The sequence below is a fragment of the Oncorhynchus gorbuscha genome, linkage group LG12 (assembly GCF_021184085.1).
Source record: "Oncorhynchus gorbuscha isolate QuinsamMale2020 ecotype Even-year linkage group LG12, OgorEven_v1.0, whole genome shotgun sequence".
Taxonomy (NCBI): Eukaryota; Metazoa; Chordata; class Actinopteri; order Salmoniformes; family Salmonidae; genus Oncorhynchus; species Oncorhynchus gorbuscha.
Genome location: NC_060184.1, coordinates 24,239,238 through 24,259,490, shown reverse-complemented (window position 1 = coordinate 24,259,490; position 20,253 = coordinate 24,239,238). Strand labels below are relative to the sequence as shown.

The window sequence follows — 20,253 nt, the reverse complement described above, 5'->3', positions numbered from 1 at the left end:
TTTGTAAAGAGAAATTGTCCAAAATTCCTCCTGACCATTGTGCAGGTCTGATCCGCAACTACAGAAAACATTTGGTTGAGGTTATTGCTGCCAAAGGAGGGTCAACCAGTTATTAAATCCAGGGTTCACATACTTTTTTGACCCTGAACTGTGAATGTTTACACGGTGTGTTCAATTAAGACATGAAAACGTATAATTGTTGGTGTGTTATTAGTATAAGCAGAAGTTCCCCAAGTACACAGTGGCCTCCATCATTCTTAAATGGAAGAGGTTTGGATCCACCAAGACCCTTCCTAGAGCTGGCTGCCCGGCCAAACTTAGCAATTGGGGAAGAAGGGCCTTGGTCAGGGAGGTGACCAAGAACCAGATGGTCACTCTGACTGAGCTCCAGAGTTCCTCTGTGGAAATTATGGAACCTTCCAGAAGGACAACCATCACTGCAGCACTTCACCAATCAGGCCTTAGTAGTCTGATTGGTGAAGTCAGGCGGAAGCTACTCCTCAGTAAAAGGTTCATGACAGCCTGCTTGGAGTTTGCCAAAAGGCACCATGGCCAAGCAGCCGCACACTAGCCTAAGATCACCACAAGCAATGACAAGTGGCGGCTGGAGTGGTGTAAAGCTCGCCGCCATTGGACTCTGGAGCAGTGGAAATGCATTCTCTGGAGTGATGAATCACACTTCACCATCTGGCAGTCCAATGGAATAATGTGGGTTTGGCTGATGCCAGGAGAACTCTACCTGCCCGAATGCATAGTGCCAACTGTAAAGTTTGGTAGAGGAGGAATAATGGTCTTGGGCTGTTTTTCATGGTGCGGGCTAGGCCCCATAGTTCCAGTGAAATCAACATGACAATTCCCCTGTGCACAAAGCGAGGTCCATACAGAAATGGTTTGTTGAGATTGGTGTGGAAGAACATGACTGGCCTGCACAGAGCCCTGACCTCAACCCGATCGAACATCTTTGGGATGAATTGGAACACTGACTGCGAGCCAGGCCTAATCACCCAATATCAATGCTCGACCTCACTAACGTTCTTGTGGCTGAATGGAAGCAAGTCCCCGCAGCAATGTTACAACATCTAGTGGAAAGCCTTCCCAAAAGAGGGGACAATTGACAATTGATACCGGAGCTCCGATGCAGTTTTCAAAGCACTACTGATCTGATACAACGTACCAATGCTCATTTCAAAATAGCAATATCAGTGATCAATGATGTTCGACACTTCGTTTGATCAGGTGCTTTTTCAAACCGTGTGTTGCAAAATGAGAGATCCCACTGATTTCACCATGGTTCCGGTGCTTTCTTCGATTCCAAGTTGCTTTTAAACATTGTCCTCTACTGTACACCTTACTTAGAAATCTTAGAAGTATTTTTTTTAAATTACTGCTCTTGAATGGTAGCGCAGCAGGTAGATTTGGGAACCATGGAACTCTCATAGCTGAAAGGGTATGTATCACGTTCTGACCATAGTTCTGTTATTTTATTCTTTGTTTTAGCATGGTCAGGGCATGAGTTGGGGTGGGCAGTCTATGTTTGTCTTTCTATGTTGGTTTTTGTGTTCAGCCAATGTAACTGACAGTTAGACTTACAGGTTATGTCGTTGTCTTTTGTTTGAATTGTTTATGTGTCCGCTGTGCGGGGGAAATGATAATACAAGCGGAACTATGTAGCTAATACTGTTGTAACGAGGATCCTTATTGTAGCAACACACTTTTGGAGGGAAGGCAATCCTGCGCTGCGTTAGCTAAGTTTTCATGTCATCGGGTGTAGTTCATAAAGGTTGAAGAGCGTATGTTAGGATGAAGTGTGAATTCATGCAAGGAATAATAAGTGTGAAGTTTGATTTCCTCCCTTCTGTAATAAGCAGCCAATGAGGTATTTGTTCCTTTATTCATGTGTTAATCTGAACCTGTTATAACGCCGGTTAAACTGTTATGTATGTAAGCACTTCAGAGTTATACCAAGCTAATAAGTCACTCGTAAGATAAGGTTGTAAGAGTGTGCTTAACTGTATTTTTCATTTACTTTATAGTTCTCACGGAAGGTGATAATTCTGAATAAAACTACAGAATAAAGCCGCCAGTTAAAATCAAGGAACGGTTGTGCTCGTGGTTACTGAAGGGAGCTATAGTGAGAACTCAATGCTCTTCACGAGCAAGAGAGAAAGAAGAATCACATCCAGCTGTAAAAGGTCTACAAGATTCCCAAATCCTGGTAGACCCTGTCATCTGCCAGATAAGAGTTTTGCACCTACCTGCAAACTAAGAAGAAAATCTCCACATAAGGAAGCATCGTGAGGCAACATAAGGTCAAGACTAACAGGAAAGTCAGACACGCAAGTACAAGTCAAGGTGTTTGAAGGTGGTCCTAGCCTTGTGAACAGCTAATAAGAGACTTTAAGATTACAATTCGTAAGGACTGGAGATAGTTGTCTACTTCATAAAGACTCTGGTATTATGCATTTGCTCTTTCTATCTTAATGTATCACTGGTATGTGTATTACTGAAAAATATTATTTGATACTTACTAAAAATATATATATAGTCACAAACATTAAGGGTCAGCATACACCTATTAATTATATATTCACCTGTAAGTTAATAGTGTAATTGTTTGGTAAGGTGTTTGTTCAAGCCTTTGTTACAAGCATTATACATGTTTATACCACGTACTGAGTTTTAAATTACAGTGAATTAGAGTATAAATTACCTACTCACTTATCCAAACCTTAGCTAGAATTGATTTGACTTGATTTAGAATGTCAGAAAGAGGTAGTTTCACTAAAGGTGATAGAGATGTGGTGGGTCAAGTTGAGCAGCTGCAGCAACACCTCGCAAACTTTGAGCCTTCATCAGAACAAACAGAACAGCAGGAAGAGGCCCAGACTGGTGTGGAGTCACTTCGGCCAGTGAATGATGATACAGAGGCTGCTAATGAGATAGCACAACAAGAGCCACGAAAAGGTGAGAGGGTCCGCAGGTTAACTGAAAAGGGCAGAGAACTGCGCAACGAAAGGTGGAGACAGCTCGAACATCGTTTCAGGGTCAGCTATGAGAAGTGGAAGGCTCTGGTAAAGGAAGCAAAACTGTCACTGACAGGCTGTTGCTCTGAAGACCTACTAGAAGACCTCTTAAACAAGATTAGCCATACCTCTACAGAGCTAAACCTTGTCTATGTAAATTTGCGTCAAATCGACATTCCCGACAACGATATACGACGCAGAGTTGATACTTGTGAAGCAGTTACAATGTCTATTATCAAGACTGTAAGGTGTCATTTAAAAGGCAGGGAAGAAGGTCAAAGTAACCAGATAGAGTTGCACTGGAAGGACAGCAATTCCTTGTGCATGTCTGAACTCTCACATAAGTCAAGTCTCAACTATCAGCCCTCAAGTGCTTCCTCCCAGTCTCAAAGCAACTCAAAGGTCAACTCCAGACGCTCAAGCGTGTCATCTGTCAAGAGACAAGAGGCTTCGGCGGAAGTTGCTGCTAACCAAGCAGCTTTAGAAGTAATGGTTAAGCAAGAACGCCAACTAGAAGAGCTTCAGCGACTCGAAGATGAAGATAAAAAGAGGACAGCGGAGCAAGAAGCTGAGGCTGTGAAACGTAGCTTAGAAGAAGCTAGGCTGCGAGTCAAGTTAGAGGTAGAAAATGCTGCCAGACGAAGGACACTAGAAGACAAGCGTAGAGAGTTAGAGCGCCTAGAAGTGCTCAAGAAACTAAATGCTGCCAAGGCGCGAATGCAAGTGTATGAGCAAGATGAAAACTCAGAGGACGAGAAGAGAGAACTACTCTCTAACTGCAAATCTGTGAAAGAAGTCACGCACAGAAGTGGCTCATTTCACAGTCTCTCACCACAACATGTTGTGACAAGCACACAGCAAGAAGATGGCACCAAGACCATGTTCAGGTTACTAGCGGAATCAATCAGTGAAAGCCGCCTCCCCATACCAGAACCAGTAACATTCAATGGAGAGCCTCTCTCGTACACTGACTGGAAGGTCTCTTTTCAGACTCTGATAGACAGGAAGAACATACCAACAACTGAGAAGATATATTACTTAAGAAAATATGTCGGTGGGCCTGCCAAGAAAGCCATCGAAAGTTACTTTATGTTAGGAACAGAATCAGCCTACCATGCTGCTTGGACCATTCTTGAAGAAAGGTACGGAAACAAATTCTTCATCGCCAAGTCTTTCAGAGATAAGCTCAATGCATGGCCTACGATAGGATCCAAGGACAGTCTTGAACTTAGAGACCTTGTAGACTTTCTTCGCAGCTGTGAAGCTGCTATGTCTCAGAATAAGGGCCTGGAGGTGCTTAATGACTGTAATGACAACCAAAATATCCTCGCTAAACTTCCAGATTGGCTAACTTCAAGATGGAATAGAAAGGTCACAGACATCTTAGAAGAAACAGAGATCTTTCCTAGCTTCAGTCAGTTTGTGAAGTTTCTCACGAGAGAAGCCAAGATTGCTTGCAATCCTGTAACATCCCTTCATGCTTTGAAACCAAGTGAAGATGGGAAACTTAAGACGCCAAGGATTCAAAACCCCGGAGCAAGGGTATTAGCAACTAACTCTGATGAGAAAGATACTGTTACTAGTTGTGTCTTCTGTGAGAAGTCAGGTCACAGTCTCCAGAAATGCTGGAAGTTCATGGATAAGCCCACCGCAGAGCGACAGAAGTTTGTTCAAGAGAATAAATTGTGCTTTGGCTGTTTAAGGCCTGGGCATCGATCGAAAGATTGTGATAACAGGAACACCTGCGACACGTGTCAGAGGAGGCATTCATCCTGCCTGCACGAAGATCGTAGTAAAGAAAGGTTAAGGGATAGGAAGACAGAGCCCCCACGAGATAAGGGGACAAGAGCGTCAAGTGAGGCCATATCTAACAGTCATAAGGGACATTACACCACTCACACGTCCACAATCATTCCAGTATGGGTGTCAACCACAAGTGAGCCAGATCGTGAAGTTCTTGTGTATGCACTTCTTGACACCCAGAGCGACACCACTTTTATCCTTGAAGAGACAACAAAGGCTCTCAATACAAGGAAGGAGCCAGTCCAACTGAAACTCTCTACAATGGCTTCAAGAAATACCACTGTGCCCTGCCAGAAGCTGTCTGGTTTGCAGGTTAGAGGGTTTTATTTGGAGAAGAAAATCCCTCTGCCAACGACCTACTCGAGAGAGTTTATTCCTGCAAACAGAGATCATATTCCTACTCCAGAGACTGCAAGAGCATGGTCTCATCTTGAACACATTGCAGAGGAGATTGCTCCTCAACAGAGCTGAAATTGAGCTCAACATTACTGAAAAATATTATTTGATACTTACTAAAAATATATATATAGTCACAAACATTAAGGGTCAGCATATACCTATTAATTATATATTCACCTGTAAGTTAATAGTGTAATTGTTTGGTAAGGTGTTTGTTCAAGCCTTTGTTACAAGCATGTGTGCTTAACTGTATTTTTCATTTACTTTATAGTTCTCACGGAAGGTGATAATTCTGACTAAAACTACAGAATAAAGCCGCCAGTTAAAATCAAGGAACGGTTGTGCTCGTGGTTACTGAAGGGAGCTATAGCCAAGTATGGTTCTCAATCAGAGGCAGGTGTCGTTAGTTGTCTCTGATTGAGAATCATACTTAGGTAGCCTGGGTTTCATTGTTGGTTTGTGGGTGTTTGTTTTTCGTGTGTGTGTTTGTCGCCACACGGTACTGTTTCGGTTTTGTAAATTCACGTCATTGTTTATTGTTTTTGTTCTAGTGTTCATTTGTCTTTATTAAAATACATTATGGACACTTACCACGCTGCACCTTGGTCCGATCCTTACTCCTCTTCAGACGAAGAGGAAATCTGACGTTACAGAAACACCCACCACAAAAGAACCAAGCGGCGTGGTAACGGGCACCAGCAGCAGCAGCGAACACAAGACTCCTGGACTTGGGAGGAGATTATGGACGGTAAAGGACCCTGGGCACAGCCAGGGGAATATCGCCATCCCAAGGCGTTTATTGTTTTTGTTCTAGTGTTCATTTGTCTTTATTAAAATACATTATGGACACTTACCACGCTGCGCTTTGGTCCTCCTCTCCTTCACCAGAAGAAAGCCGTTACAGTATGGGTCAAATCCAAGCTAAGGCAAAATTGTTGTATGTGAAATCACACTTTTTAAGCTTCTGTCTTGAAGGTAGACTCAGAAATATGACACAAATGCAGAAAGTAAACAGCACAGTGGCTGAAGCGCGATTGCTCAACTTCTCCGCTGTTTTGGTCTCTGTCTACCGTGCTCTAACTGCAGAAAGCAAACCTGTGCACATGCTCAGATACTGTGTGAAGTCTTGCATCTTCGCTCATCTTAATATCTGCAGTGCTCCTCGTTGCAACATCATTTCGCAGTCTACCTTTAAGCAACCTAAATAATGCCATAGATTTACCGTTATTTAAAAATGGTAAACTTGATGGCAAAAACTGGAAGCATCATGTAAAATGCCATCCTGTTCTAACTGATTGTAGGCTACAGGCAGCCCGATTCAGGTCCTTTTTTCACTAATTGGTCTTTTGACCAATCAGATCAGCTCTGGAAAAGATCTGATGTGAAAATCTCTAATGTGATTATTTTGTATTATTATTGGTCAAAGACCAATTTAGTGGAAAAAAAGATAGGCTTTGTTTACACAGGCAGCCCAATTCTTAAGGCAGATGACTAACCACTGCCACTGAGTTTGATTAATATTATGGGTAAAAAAAACATGTGAACATCAAATTCTGATATTTATTGCTGACCACCAGATGTTACTACTCTGCATTGTGTTAAAAGCTCAGAGTAATGAACCATTTTTCAGCACAATTAGGTGAAGCCCAAAGGAGGCCTGAGTTTCCGATCACTACGTTTAACAATAAATGATTGCTGAATCTTCTCTTCGCTTTAATAAGGTAACGTCAGTGGCCGTTGGCCTATGGCGGTCACAGTGTTAAGCCCAGTCCAGACTATTTGTTTTTATCTCACATAGAAAAATTGGTGTAAGTAAAGCCATACAACATCCCATGAGAGATTAATCTTACATTTTGTCTCCAAAATTGGGTCTGTAAACAATATAAATGCCTACTTAGATTTTGGGTTTAATACAGTACATTCGGAAAGTACTCACACTGCTTGCCTTTTACCAGATTTTGTTGTGTTACAGCCTGATTTGAAAATGGATTCAATTGAGATTTTTGGTCACAGGCCTACACACAATACCCCTTAATGTCAAAGTGGAATTATGTTTTTAGACATGTTTACAAATTAATAAAAAATGAAAATCTGAAATGTCTCGAGTCAATAAGTATTCATCCCCTTTGTTATGGCAAGACAAAATACGTTCAGGTGCAAAATTGTGCTTAACAAGTGATATAATAAGATGCATGGACTCACTCTGTTTGCAATAGTAGTGTTTAACTTGAATTTTGAATGACTACCTCATCGCTGTACCCCACACATACAACTAACTCTAAGGTCCCTCAGTCGAGTAGTGAATTTCAAATACAGATTTAACCACAAAGACGAGGGAGGTTTCTCAATGCCTCGCAAAGAAGAGCACCTATTGGTAGATGGGTAGAAATATAAAAAGCAGACACTGATTAATGCTTTGAGCAAGGTGAAGTTATTAATTGCACTTTGGATAGTGTATCAATACACCCAGTCACTACAAAGATACATGCGTTCTTCCTAATTCAGTTGCCAGAGAGGAAGGAAACTGCTCAGGGAGGAGTTGAATGGTTGTGATAGGAGAAAACTGAGGCTTCCGTCTGGCCACTCTGACATAAAGGCCTGATTGGTGGAGTGCTGCAGAGCTTCTTCCATTTTAGAAGGATGGAGGCCACTGTGTTCTTGGGGACCTTCAATGCTGCAGACATTTTTTGGTACACTTCCTCAGACCTGTACCTCGACACAATCCTGTCGAGGCAGGATTGGTTTTTGCTCTGGTTTTTGCTCTGACAACTGTGTGACCATATACATGTGTGTGCCTTTCCAAATCATGTTCAATCAATTTAATTTACCACAGGTGGACTCCAATCAAGTTGTAGAAACATCTAAAGGATGATCAATGGAAACAGCTGCACCTGAGCTCAATTCCGAGTCTCATAGCAAAGGTTCGGAAAAGTTATGTAAATAAGGTATTTCTGTGTTTTTCTATCCATACATTTGCAAAAATGTCAAATGTATGGATAAAGTAACAAAATGTGGAAAAAGGGAAGGGGTCTGAATACTTTCCGAATGCACTATATAGGCTATAGGCTATATGAAATGCATGCTCGGAGAAGCAGAGAGCATACATTTCTAAGAAAATGTACTTTCTTCCAGAGTCTTTAGCGCTGCTGTGATGGTGTAAATAAAACTAGGCTGCATTATACACAACAATGGATATTCCAACCCTGAGCCCCACCCTGTTCTGCTCAAAACATTTTGTTAATCAATGGCTTCTTCCACAAAATAATTTTAGATTGGTTCTAGTCCCAAAACAGTCTATGGTGTGCATGCGGACGAGCCTATGTGTTTTATTCAGTTTGAGAAGGAGAGCGTGAAGATAAGGAGGACCAGAGGTCAACTTTCATAGCTTGCTATTACTATAATTGATTTGAAATAAAAAACAATATGTTTCTTTCCCATTATGTATTTATCAGAGTTATTGACCTCACAATAAGACAGATTATAGTAATTTACATTGTGGTGCTGAAACTTGAAGTAGCAGCACAATCACTCGGACATGGACAGCTCATGGTGCTGAAAGCAGGCAACTTCGAGTATCCATAATTAATTTCATCTGTCTTCATTTTAATTCGACTTTACAAACAGACTTTGTGTTGGAGCCTATTTCTTAGTATTTAAGAAAAAAGAGGTAGGCCTACCTGTTTGACAGATGAACGTAGACTATAGAATGCTATCCATAGATTTGTCGGCCAATTCCTCCACCCACCAAGCACTCTAAATAGCCTGGCTCTGTGTCAATGAAGGGTTGTTTAGTTAAAACCAGGACTTGAATTGAGGGGGTATGAGAAGGTATGCCATGGACCTACTCTTTATTAACAGAAAATGGCAAAAAAGCATAGGCTTACCCCTTGCTATCTTAAGATTTTTAAGAAAATAAAACGAATCTGATTACAGTGCCTTCAGAATGTATTCACACCCATTGACTTTTTCCATATTTTGTTGTGTTTTTGTCACTTGTCTACACACAATACCCCATAATGTCAAAGTGGGATTCTGTTTTTCAAATGTTTTTCAAATTAACAAAAAATTAAAAGCTGAACTGTTTAACACCTTACCATGTCGTAACAGTCATAACACTGTCATGACCCATATATTTACACCTGTTGTCACATGTATTACATTATTTTATGGCTGGTTATGACACCTACATAAGGGTGTCAAACCCCACAAAACCTACCACACAAGGCAAAACATTCCATTACACCATAGCCTACTTGTCAACAGTATGGTTATGTTATATAACATTTTCAGAAGTTGACCATGTTATATTATCTTTGTAATTATGCACACATTGATGTCATACATGCAGCCCCCCCCCGGCAGCTACTCGCCCAAGCCTCCCCAGCCTCTTCTTTACCCAAATCCAGATAGCAGATGTTCTGAAAGAGCTGCAAAACCTGGACCCGTACAAATCAGCTGGTCTTGACAATCTGGACCCTCTATTTCTGAAACTATCCACCGCCATTGTCGCAACCCCTATTACCAGCCTGCCCTGCCTATCTAAGGTCTTCGAAAGCCTAGTCAACAAACAGATCACTGACCATCTCGAATGCCACCGTACCTTCTCCGCTGTGCAATCTGGTTTCCGAGCCGGTCACGGGTGCACCTCAGCCACACTCAAGGTACTAAACAATATCATATCCGCCATCGATAAAAGACAGTACTGTGCAGCCGTCTTCATCGACCTGGCCAATGCTTTCGACTCTGTCAATCACCATATTCTTATCGACAGACTCAGTAGCCTTGGTTTTTCTAATGACTGCCTTGCCTGGTTCACCAACTAATTTGCAGACAGAGTTCAGTTTGTCAAATCGGAGGGCATGTTGTCCGGTCCTCTGGCAGTCTCTATGGGGGTGCCACAGGGTTCAATTCTTGGGTCGACTCCTTTATCTGTATATATCAATGATGTTGCTCTTGCTGCAGGCGATTCCCTGATCCACCTCTACGCAGACGACACCATTCTGTATACTTCTGGCCCTTCCTTGGACACTGTGCTATCTAACCTCCAAACGAGCTTCAATGCCATACAACACTCCTGCCGTGGCCTCCAACTGCTCTTAAACGCTAGTAAAACCAAATGCATGCTTTTCAACCGTTCGCTGCCTGCACCCGCACGCCCGACAATTATCACCACCCTGGATGGTTCCGACCTAGAATATGTGGACATCTATAAGTACCTAGGTATCTGGCTAGACTATAAACTCTCCTTCCAGACTCATATCAAACATCTCCAATCTAAAATCAAATCTAGAGTCGGCTTTCTATTCCGCAACAAAGCCTCCTTCACTCATGCCGCCAAACTTACCCTAGTAAAACTGACTATCCTACCGATCCTCGACTTCGGCGATGTCATCTACAAAATAGCTTCCAATACTCTACTCAGCAAACTGGATGCAAATTTATCACAGTGCCATCCATTTTGTTACTAAAGCACCTTATACCACCCACCACTGCGACCTGTATGCTCTAGTCGGCTGATCCTCGCTACATATTCGTCGCCAGACCCACTGGCTCCAGGTCATCTACAAGTCCATGCTAGGTAAAGCTCCGCCTTATCTCAGTTCACTGGTCACGATGGCAACACCCACCCGTAGCACGCGCTCCAGCAGGTGTATCTCACTGACCATCCCTAAAGCCAACACCTCATTTGGCCGCCTTTCCTTCCAGTTCTCTGCTGCCTGTGACTAGAACCAATTGCAAAAATCGCTGAAGTTGGAGACTTTTATCTCCCTCACCAACTTTAAACATCTGCTATCTGAGCAGCTAACCGATCGCTGCAGCTGTACATAGTCCATCGGTAAATAGCCCACCCAATTTACCTACCTCATCCCCATACTGTTTTTATTTATTTACTTTTCTGCTCTTTTGCACACCAGTATCTCTACCTGCACATGACCATTTGATCATTTATCACTCCAGTGTTAATCTGCTAAATTGTAATTATTTGCCTACCTCCTCATGCCTTTTGCACACAATGTATATAGACTAATTTTTCTTTTTTCTAATGTGTTATTGACTTGTTTACTTTGTGTTGTTGTCTGTTCACACTGCTATGCTTTATCTTGGCCAGGTCGCAGTTGTAAATGAGAACTTGTTCTCAACTAGCCTACCTGGTTAAATAAAGGTGAAATAAAAAATAAAAAAATAAAAACATTCTCCAATGCTCTGTTGCTGATGACTGGAATGAATACAGGAGCAGATTTCAAGAGCAGGACAAGCCCCCCTCTGTTTGACTGATGACTGACATAAGGGCATATACGTGACAGGCCAGATATATGATAATGACTGTCATAATGCTTCTTGACTGTGTCATAAAGTGCATGTTCTTAGTCCAAGTAACACAGGATGGTCATAATGCTTCATGACAGTGTCATGAAGTCTATTTTCTACAAGTTATTTAAAATATTACGAAAAAATTAACATGACTGTATATACAATTCATTACAATCAGGCAAGTGCACAGATAATGGCTCTACCTGTGCCCCTTTGCCTTTTCCAGACTCCAAAGTGCCCTTTTCAAAAAGTTGTGTGTCTTGATTGTTGACCATCAGCATTGGTGAGCAAAGGTGGGCCCACATATTCAAATTAGTGACTTGTTTCAGTTCCTTCAGTTTGGCCTGGCAAAAAGTTTATCATCCATATAAAATATAATTTTGCAATCTACTGAATCATCTTTGCCAGAACATTAGGCTACCTGGCGATTTGATGATTTTCATATTTCAGATAGGTCTAGTTTGGGTGGCTACTGGCTATATGTCTAAAGTAGGCAGATGTAATATTATGGGATGAAGATGTAATATATTCTGGGGAATTTATTATGATGTTTGTGAGGAAGAACAGGGCTACTTGGTTGGCAATGAGCACTCTAGAGGCCGGCTGCCCTCCAAATGTGATGACGCGGTGCAGACATAACATGGTTTCCATCCGCTCCTTCAACTTCTGCTACAAGTAGGCTGTATGATTTTGCTTGCTCTGGGCAACAGAGAAGTGACATGATCGAATCAAATTTTATTTTTCACATGCACAGAATACAACAGGTGTAGACATTACTGTGAAATGCTTACTTACAAGCTCTTAACCAACAATGCAGTTCAAGAAGTGGAGTTAATAAAATATTTACTAAATAAACAAAAGTTTTTTTTTAAATCAAATCAATCTAAAGAATTACAAGAAATGTACATAACAATAACATACATAACAATAAATGTACATAACAATAAATGTACATAACAATAAATGTACATAGCTATATACAGAAATATCCATAGTTGATATTGGCCACTAACATGAAAGTCTTTCAGCTCCAAATGCAGGTGTAAAACGTAGTTTATTTCTGTAGCACATCTTCAGTTTGAAAAATGCATCACCGTGTGCACATGCGCATTTGCGTGAACAGGGTTTCCTGTTTTCTACCACTCTGTTTTGGAGATTGCAGGTCAAAAAGTTTGAAAACCACTTGGATACATGATAATGGCAACAAATGGATTTGGGTTGGGTATAGTAATGGTAGGCTACAGAATGTCTTACAATCTATTTTGACTAGAATTGTGTTGGTCATTGTTAATAAGTGCAGCATTTATTCCAGTTCAAAATAGTTTTGCCAAATACTCATCAGATTGGTCGGTTTTCTTCTGCTCTGTAATAATGGCTCAATGAGTCTTGTGGGTGCCTTTTTTTTTACCGTGGTAGGTTTTGTGCATTTTCACACCCTCATATAGGTTTCATAACCAGCCATAAAATAACACAATATATGTGACTATATTGGTCATGACAGTGTTATGAACCTATTAGGACAGTTTATGACATGGTTAAGACTGTGCCATTACGTGTTATGACGCTGGGTGTCAAGTCAAGTGTTAACCTGAAATGTCTTGAGTCAAGAAGTATTCAACCCCTGACATAATAAGATAAATGGACGAATGGCCAGAGAGACAGCTTTAAAAACAACAGCAATGACACATCTTTGTTATTTGACCCAGACAATTAGTAACAACACAGTCATTATGAGCTGTTTAACATGCTGATGGTACCATAAACACGTCTGGTTTGGCAAACTAACATGAGTGTCTTACCATGAGAACAGTCATGAAGTCAGTAATAAAACAGTCATTTTCATGTCCTCTTTTTACATGCTATGCAACAATATATTGTTGTTGCGTTTTGGGCTTGAGTTGTTTCCTTTTGAGATTGTGCTCTCAGTTATTTCTGCATTTTCGCTCAGTAGACAGCGGCAATATGTTGTCAGGTAGAGGCTTTTGAACTTAGTGCTGCTTAAGCAGTACACAATTGGGTCCACTAAACAATCCATGTAGGACAAAACCATGAGACCGTCAAAGACTTGAACAACTATAGCTTCTGCTCCGGGTAAATTCTCAACTCTCACAATCAACAGAACCATTCTAGCTATGGTACAAGGCAGGAAACAGAAAGAAAAGACCAACATTACTGAGGTGACCAGAAACACTGCTCGACGCAGCTTGGTACTATCCCCTACGGTCTTCTTTTTTAGTCTGTTAACAATGCGGACCGTGCAGTAGACCAACACAAAGAAAGGGATGAGAATCTGGGTGAAAAACACAACCTCTCTCAGAGTGTCAGTGACGTCCTCGACTAGAGTGTCATCTTCACGCCCATAACTATTACAGCACTCAAAGGACTTCAGCATGGTGGGGATAGTCAGGGGGAGCAGCAGTAGCCAGATGAGGAAAGAGATATGAGGAGACCTTTTAAAAGCCTTGGCAAAGTTCTTTTTCCCAGGATGAACCACATTGAAATAGCGATCAACTGAAATCACAGTCAGGAAGGCGATACTGGCACCTCGGTTCAGAAACAGCATGAAGAGCATGGCTTTGCAGGTCGCTCCCTCTGTACTCCGCCGATTCCCATTAAGAAACTGATATGCCTTTACTGGCAAACATATAAGCAGAAGAACGTCAGCCAAGACGAGATTGAACAGGAAAATGTTGTTGGTTTTAGATTTCCAGAACTTCAGCTTGAAGATGAATAGATAAAGCACTGAGAGGTTGAGCGGCAGACCCAGGGTGAATTCCATTATCATCACAGAGGCGTAAAATTTGTACAGTGGCAGATTCTCTGCTGTGCAGTTATCACTTGGATGGCCGTTCTTCATTGTTTTCTTTATCGAAAGCTGTCTCCTTTACAGTCAGACTCTGTCCGAATCCTTAATGAGAAAGACAAACAGTCCTCGAAAGTACTCAGCTCCTAAGATTTCCTTACTTTACATGAAAATCAGGTATGTTTGATGGTAGTCAAGCAAGGTCCTAGTCCGTATGCAGACTTGTTGAAACTGAAGGACTGCATTTCAGTCTGGAAGTAATTCCCCCCAGCACGCAGACAGCATAGCACTCAGTTCAGACTTGTCGGTTAAGCACCTCCCATGCCTGAGTAGACCAGTCACCACGGATCAAATAAATAAGCAGCTAAATCCCACGAGAGATTCTGTACATAGCCGAAAACATTGCATTGTGAAAAAGAGGCCCGAGGGCTTCTCACATTAAATCTTCTTCTTGAAAAGGCAGGAGATTTCATGAAAACTTTGTTTTTTATTATAATAGATAGAGCAAGTTAAACAGATACATAATGAACGGAGTAAAAGAGGATCAAGTTAAACACCAGGAGCAAGCCAATGTGCAAACTGCTCCTAGTTACCTCTTCCTCTGATCAACTAACACTAGACTTTAAAGTAACTGTCCAGTGTTTCCAGAAGTCTATGAAATGTGACCTATAATTAAGTACTATCTGAGTGGAAAAGTTTTCCTTCCAAAAAAATGGTAATTTAGTATGTTAAAAATCAGCTTTTCTGTGGTTTGAATGGTGTGTGTAACGTGTACGCTGGGAGTAGGGAAGCAAGTTCAGAGAGTAAAATAAATGAACATAGAAGAAAACAAAAAACACGAGTAGCGTACAGACATGAAACAATGGAACAGAAACAATAACACCTAGGGAGAGAACTAAAGGGAGCGATATATGTTGGGAAGGTAATCAGGCAGTTGATGGAGTCCAGGTGAGTTTGATGAGGCGCTGCTGCGCGTAACGATGGTGACGGGTGTGCGTAATAATGTGCAGCCTGGTGACCTCCAGCACCGGAGAGGGACTCTACGTGACAGTGTGGGCATACCCCAATAACAGAAATGGTGTGGGCGTATACCCGTCATTAAAAATATTCATTTAAGTAGACCACTGATTGGCCAGCTCAGGCAATGAGCCAACATGACATCATGTTCTATGACGAAATGGCAAGCAATTTTGAAAAGGTCTTTTTGAGATAGTTTTGAGTTTTGTTTTTTTCTCTCAAATGTATGCTTTGGCCACAAATACGAGTATGGGATGAGTCAACAACGTTATTTGGGTGTGAGTTAACAGAATATTAACTTTTAAATGTGAGATTTAGGACTTAATGAGGGGTGTGGCCTATTACCACCAACAACATCCTATTGCCTCTTCTAAACCCAAACATACATACTGTAGCTAGAAACAATTCATACATTGTAGAGATGTAGATTATGAAATAAGCTTTGGATATTGTAGGGAATATGTCATGAAAAATAAAAACAAAAATGTATGTTTTACGTGAGATGTATTGGTCTGAAGTAAATCAATTCACGAGCACCACAATGCCTACTCCAACCATGTCTACCAAGGTTTTCCAGCACACAGCTTTGACCTACTACAGTAGCTATGTTGGTCTATTGTATTTCAAACAATGTGTATGCAGTTGCTTAGGGTTTAAACCTTCTCAAACAGCCTAATTCATACTCGTAGAGGAGGTGCTCCCACAATAATGTGATTTGTTAAAGTATTGGATCCCATGCCACTAACTTTTCAAGCCTTTTAAATGATATGTAAGCAAGCTGTGCTATTATGTTTACAAGGCCATCATTCTTGAGCGAGTGGTTTTGTCTTGTAGTAATGTGGTGCCTGCCTGTATTTCCTTAAACCTTAGCAATATATGTCATTGAGAAAATATATATTTCATAACATATTCTTTGGGGGTCAGTAGATGCCCAACATAACAACAGGTGGTGGTGTGTTGGACACAGTCACTCATATATTAAGGTCTATAGAGCCTGTCTCCATTCCTGATTTCTGGAACCATTAGCTTATCTGTGTAATGTTGATATAAGCTCAGAAACACTTGTTTTGCAAACATGGTCCTGTTTTATCAATTGGTGTGCTGATCAATGGGCAGTTCATTACCCCTGTCAAATGACTGTGTAGCTTTAAGTTGTGTGTATTTGTATTTAGTTTTGCAATAAAGATGGTGATGCTACAATAATACACATTTACAATAGGCCTACATTTAAAAACACATACAGCCTATATACTGTACATATACACTATTTTAAAGCATGACACTGTACAGTCCATTATTCCTCTGAAGAGTATGAATTAGGCTGTTCGAGATGTTTTGAACCCTAAGCAACCTGCATTGTTGGAAGTACAATAGACCAACATAGCTACTGTATTAGGTCAAAGCTGTGTGGTGTAAAACCTTGGTAGAGCATGGGTGGAGTCATTGTGGTGCTCATAGGAATGTCTTTTATTTTTCAGCTTCAGACCAATGCCTCCTTCTTACTTAAAACATGTCTTTTTTTGAATTCCATGGTTTTTAACACCAGAAGGTGATTTTATGTTAAAGGTGCATTATACAACATTTCCACATGCAAAGTCATATTTTCTTCTAGCAACCAAGTCTGCCATTGGCAGTGCTATTGTAACCTTTCATTTGGCCTCTGCCAAAAGATCTGGGCCTCACAGGGATACTTTGGGATTTTGGCAATGCCCTTGATCTACTTCCCCAGAGTTGCTCGACCCAGTTAGATAGAACTCTGAGATTCGGTTGAAAAGATGTTACAGAAAGGTAGCACATCATTGGTTCTTAATGGACAGAAATGTGCATGTGACTGCAATAATTTATACATTTAATAAAAACTGTTGCATCTGCAAATTTAGTCAATCTGAAATGTTTTCATTCCAATGGTCACTTTATGGATGCTATAGTCTCATTTGAATCCGACATCTAGAATTTGAGCTCAGTAGGCACAGAAAATACTTGGAAAACCAAATAGCTAACCAGCCTGTTTAACGTGTTCATCGACATTGGTGTCATATTGGCTTAGATTTGATGGTAGGGAGATTTGAATTTAACATTGTTTTAAGCAATGCATACTAGAGAGGCACCAACCAACTTTAGGGACCTTGAAACAAACAATGCAGTCAAACATAAAGTTATACATTTGAGAAGTGAATGTTTGAAGATCTGCATCAACACATGCATCAACTCACACATTGAAAAAACTGTCCCCTATTTGTCATCTGTGTATGAGACGTGACCTTTTTCTATGCTACATATTTCCTTGTAGCTCCCTGCAGAATTCTTATAAAGGAAAAGTAAACAGGTGAGCTGGAATTTGGCATCCTGAGGGATATTTCTGTTTGTGTATAACCGAATGCTTAAACTCATTCGGCAGTTCCCTTTCAGTCGGTCACTCGGTGTAACATACTATGGGCAGTTAACGACAAACTGAAATCCTGCCAAACGAGCCAATGGATGCCGAGCCCCCCCTCGGAAGCCCCATTTCCTCGATTCTTCAGTCTTCAGCTCACCTGAAGTAAGAACGTGTATCACACAATTTACAAACTTTTCAAGCACTTGAAGGCTATGAGATTTGGCTCCGACTTAGATGTCTGTTAGTGGAGAGAGAGTACTCGTCCTCCTAGGTGTTGCAAGTTTTGGGTCTTGGTATCATTTTTATGTGTTTGCTAAAAACCCACATCTTTCTGCTCTGCTTGTGTAGCCAGTGCTCCTTGTTTCAGTCAGATGGCCAGAGGTAAGAGTCAGTTCAAAAAGACTAACCAGCCGAATTTGAACCATTGACCGTCCCCTAGTGCATGTGGTTTCACAATGAAAAATATACTCATGGGTGCTGTCCTGTTGCCTCGGGTGGAAACACGTTTAGGAGGCCTTGGCTCTGACCAGTTCGTGGGACCATTGTCTCCATTGTTTCCGGCTGGGTTCAACGTCCATTGAGAGTTGTGCTGACTTTGTGGGGAGTTAATAGGGGTGTCATGCCAGCCAAGTGAGGCTCATTCTGATTTCTCTAGCAGTGTTCATAGCAATGTTCCCTGAAAATATTTTTGCCACTGAGAAAATTTCAGGTCTGCTGAGTGCAAACTTTAATGTTTTGAAAATTCTGTGCAACTTCCAGCGCAAGTTTACTATGAACACTGAGGTTGTACCCGCTGTTAGTTACAGTTTTAAGAGTGGCCAGGTAGGTTACAGTGGCTATTTGATCATAATGTAGGCCTACCAAAGTGGCCTACCATCAGAAACAATGGAGAAAACGAATCCCATAACATTTTAACATAGAAATATCTGTTCTATCATTTAGCCTACAGTAGTAGCCAATATATACTTACATTCCATCAGACTTTTGAAAAAAATATGCAGGGCTTGGCATTAATAACCGGTTTATCCACTTGTCCTTCAGACAAGGTGACTGAAAATGTTGTTGTGTTATTTGATGCAAGAAGCCACTTTACAAAATAAAATGCATTATTATTCCCATACCATATTACAGAGAATCAGACAAATGATGTTACCCTCTTCCTATTGGCTACTTAGCTTATTCAAGACTGTCTCAAAATGCAACACTGCCCCTTTAAGACAAAAAAAAGCTCTTTACAAGACTTGCTTTCCAAAGATGTCTATGAATGTGCTCTTGTAGGAAGCAATCACTCCCCTAAAGGGGATTACAAATGATCTATAACTGGGCTAATAACTCACTAACTAAAAGGGAAACGTTGATAGTGTTAACAGGAAAACTCTAGAACAGTGGTCACCAACCTTTTCAAGATCACTTTTTGAGTCAAAATGCAAGCTGAGATCTATCACAGATTTTTATATAAAGTCGGTGTGTGCACCCTCTACGAGAAGGTTGTAATCATATAAGCGGCACGTATCTGAGGGTTGGTGTCAGGTTGAGGGAGTTTATCCTTTTCAGAGCTCTTTGCTGGACTTCTTTTTTCACTGGGCCTTTCTTTTTCCACGTTGAAGGTTTATATGGCAGCCATTTGGCGTGTCATGTAGGGATGGACGGCTCTACCTCAGGGTCTCTTCCTCTGGTGGTGCGGTTCCTGAAAGGCATGTGTTGGCTCGGACCAGGGTCTTGGCCTATGGCACTGACCTGGGACCTGGCATTGGTCCTGCACGCTCTGTGTGAGCCTCCATTTGAACCATTGGAGTCTGTGGAACTGAAGGTCCTTTCCTACAAGACAGCCTTGCTCATGGCCTTTGCGTCGGCCAAGCGCGTTGGATCTCCACGAGCTATCAGTAAACCCTTTCTGTTTGGAGTTCGAAGCCTTGCGAAGCTCCCAAGGTTATGCCTATGTCTTACAGGTCTCTGGCTTTCCAGCTTTCCTTTACTCACCTCCTCTGTTTGCTTCCAGTGAACAACGGCGGTTGCATGGCCTGTGTTTGTGAGAAAGGTGTGGTTGCTTCTTTAGCATTATTCAGGGGCATAATGATTGGTGATATCTGTGCTGCAGTGAGTTGAGGTTCCCCACATACCTTTGTGAGGTTTTATCGCTTGGATGTAATTGCTCCCAGATTGCGCATTTATCCAAGTTACCACAGTTTCCCTGTGGGTTAGAGCCTTGGGCTGCCATGGTTCGTCCATGAGGTGGCGTGCAAAAGTGCATTATCAAGTCATTATCAATTCGATGTTAGGCAGCGTTTTGTCTGGGTTATCACAGTTCCCCTGTGGGTTTGAGCTTTGGCTACCCTGTTGGGCGGAAGTGCACAGAGTGCGCATTATCAGGGTTATCCGTTTCCTGTAGGGTTGAGCCTTAGGCTGCCGTGGCAGTGAGCAAGTACATAGTTTCCAGGTTGCTTAAGGTGAGTTTGAGCCTCTGGCTGCGTCGGTTCATCAACTCTGGTAAATGCGATGCAGCGCGAGTATGAGCTTTA

General features: G+C 41.5%; 1 protein-coding gene across 1 annotated transcript; it reads right to left on the bottom strand.

The window, feature by feature from the left end:
* Nucleotides 1-12,391: 12,391 nt before the first annotated feature.
* Nucleotides 12,392-14,591, bottom strand: LOC123991613 (12-(S)-hydroxy-5,8,10,14-eicosatetraenoic acid receptor-like). Its single transcript, XM_046293241.1, has one exon. The coding sequence runs from the start codon at nt 14,392-14,394 to the stop codon at nt 13,390-13,392; it is 1,005 nt and encodes a 334-aa protein (XP_046149197.1). The 5' UTR covers nt 14,395-14,591; the 3' UTR covers nt 12,392-13,389.
* Between the last annotated feature and the right edge of the window lie 5,662 nt (nt 14,592-20,253).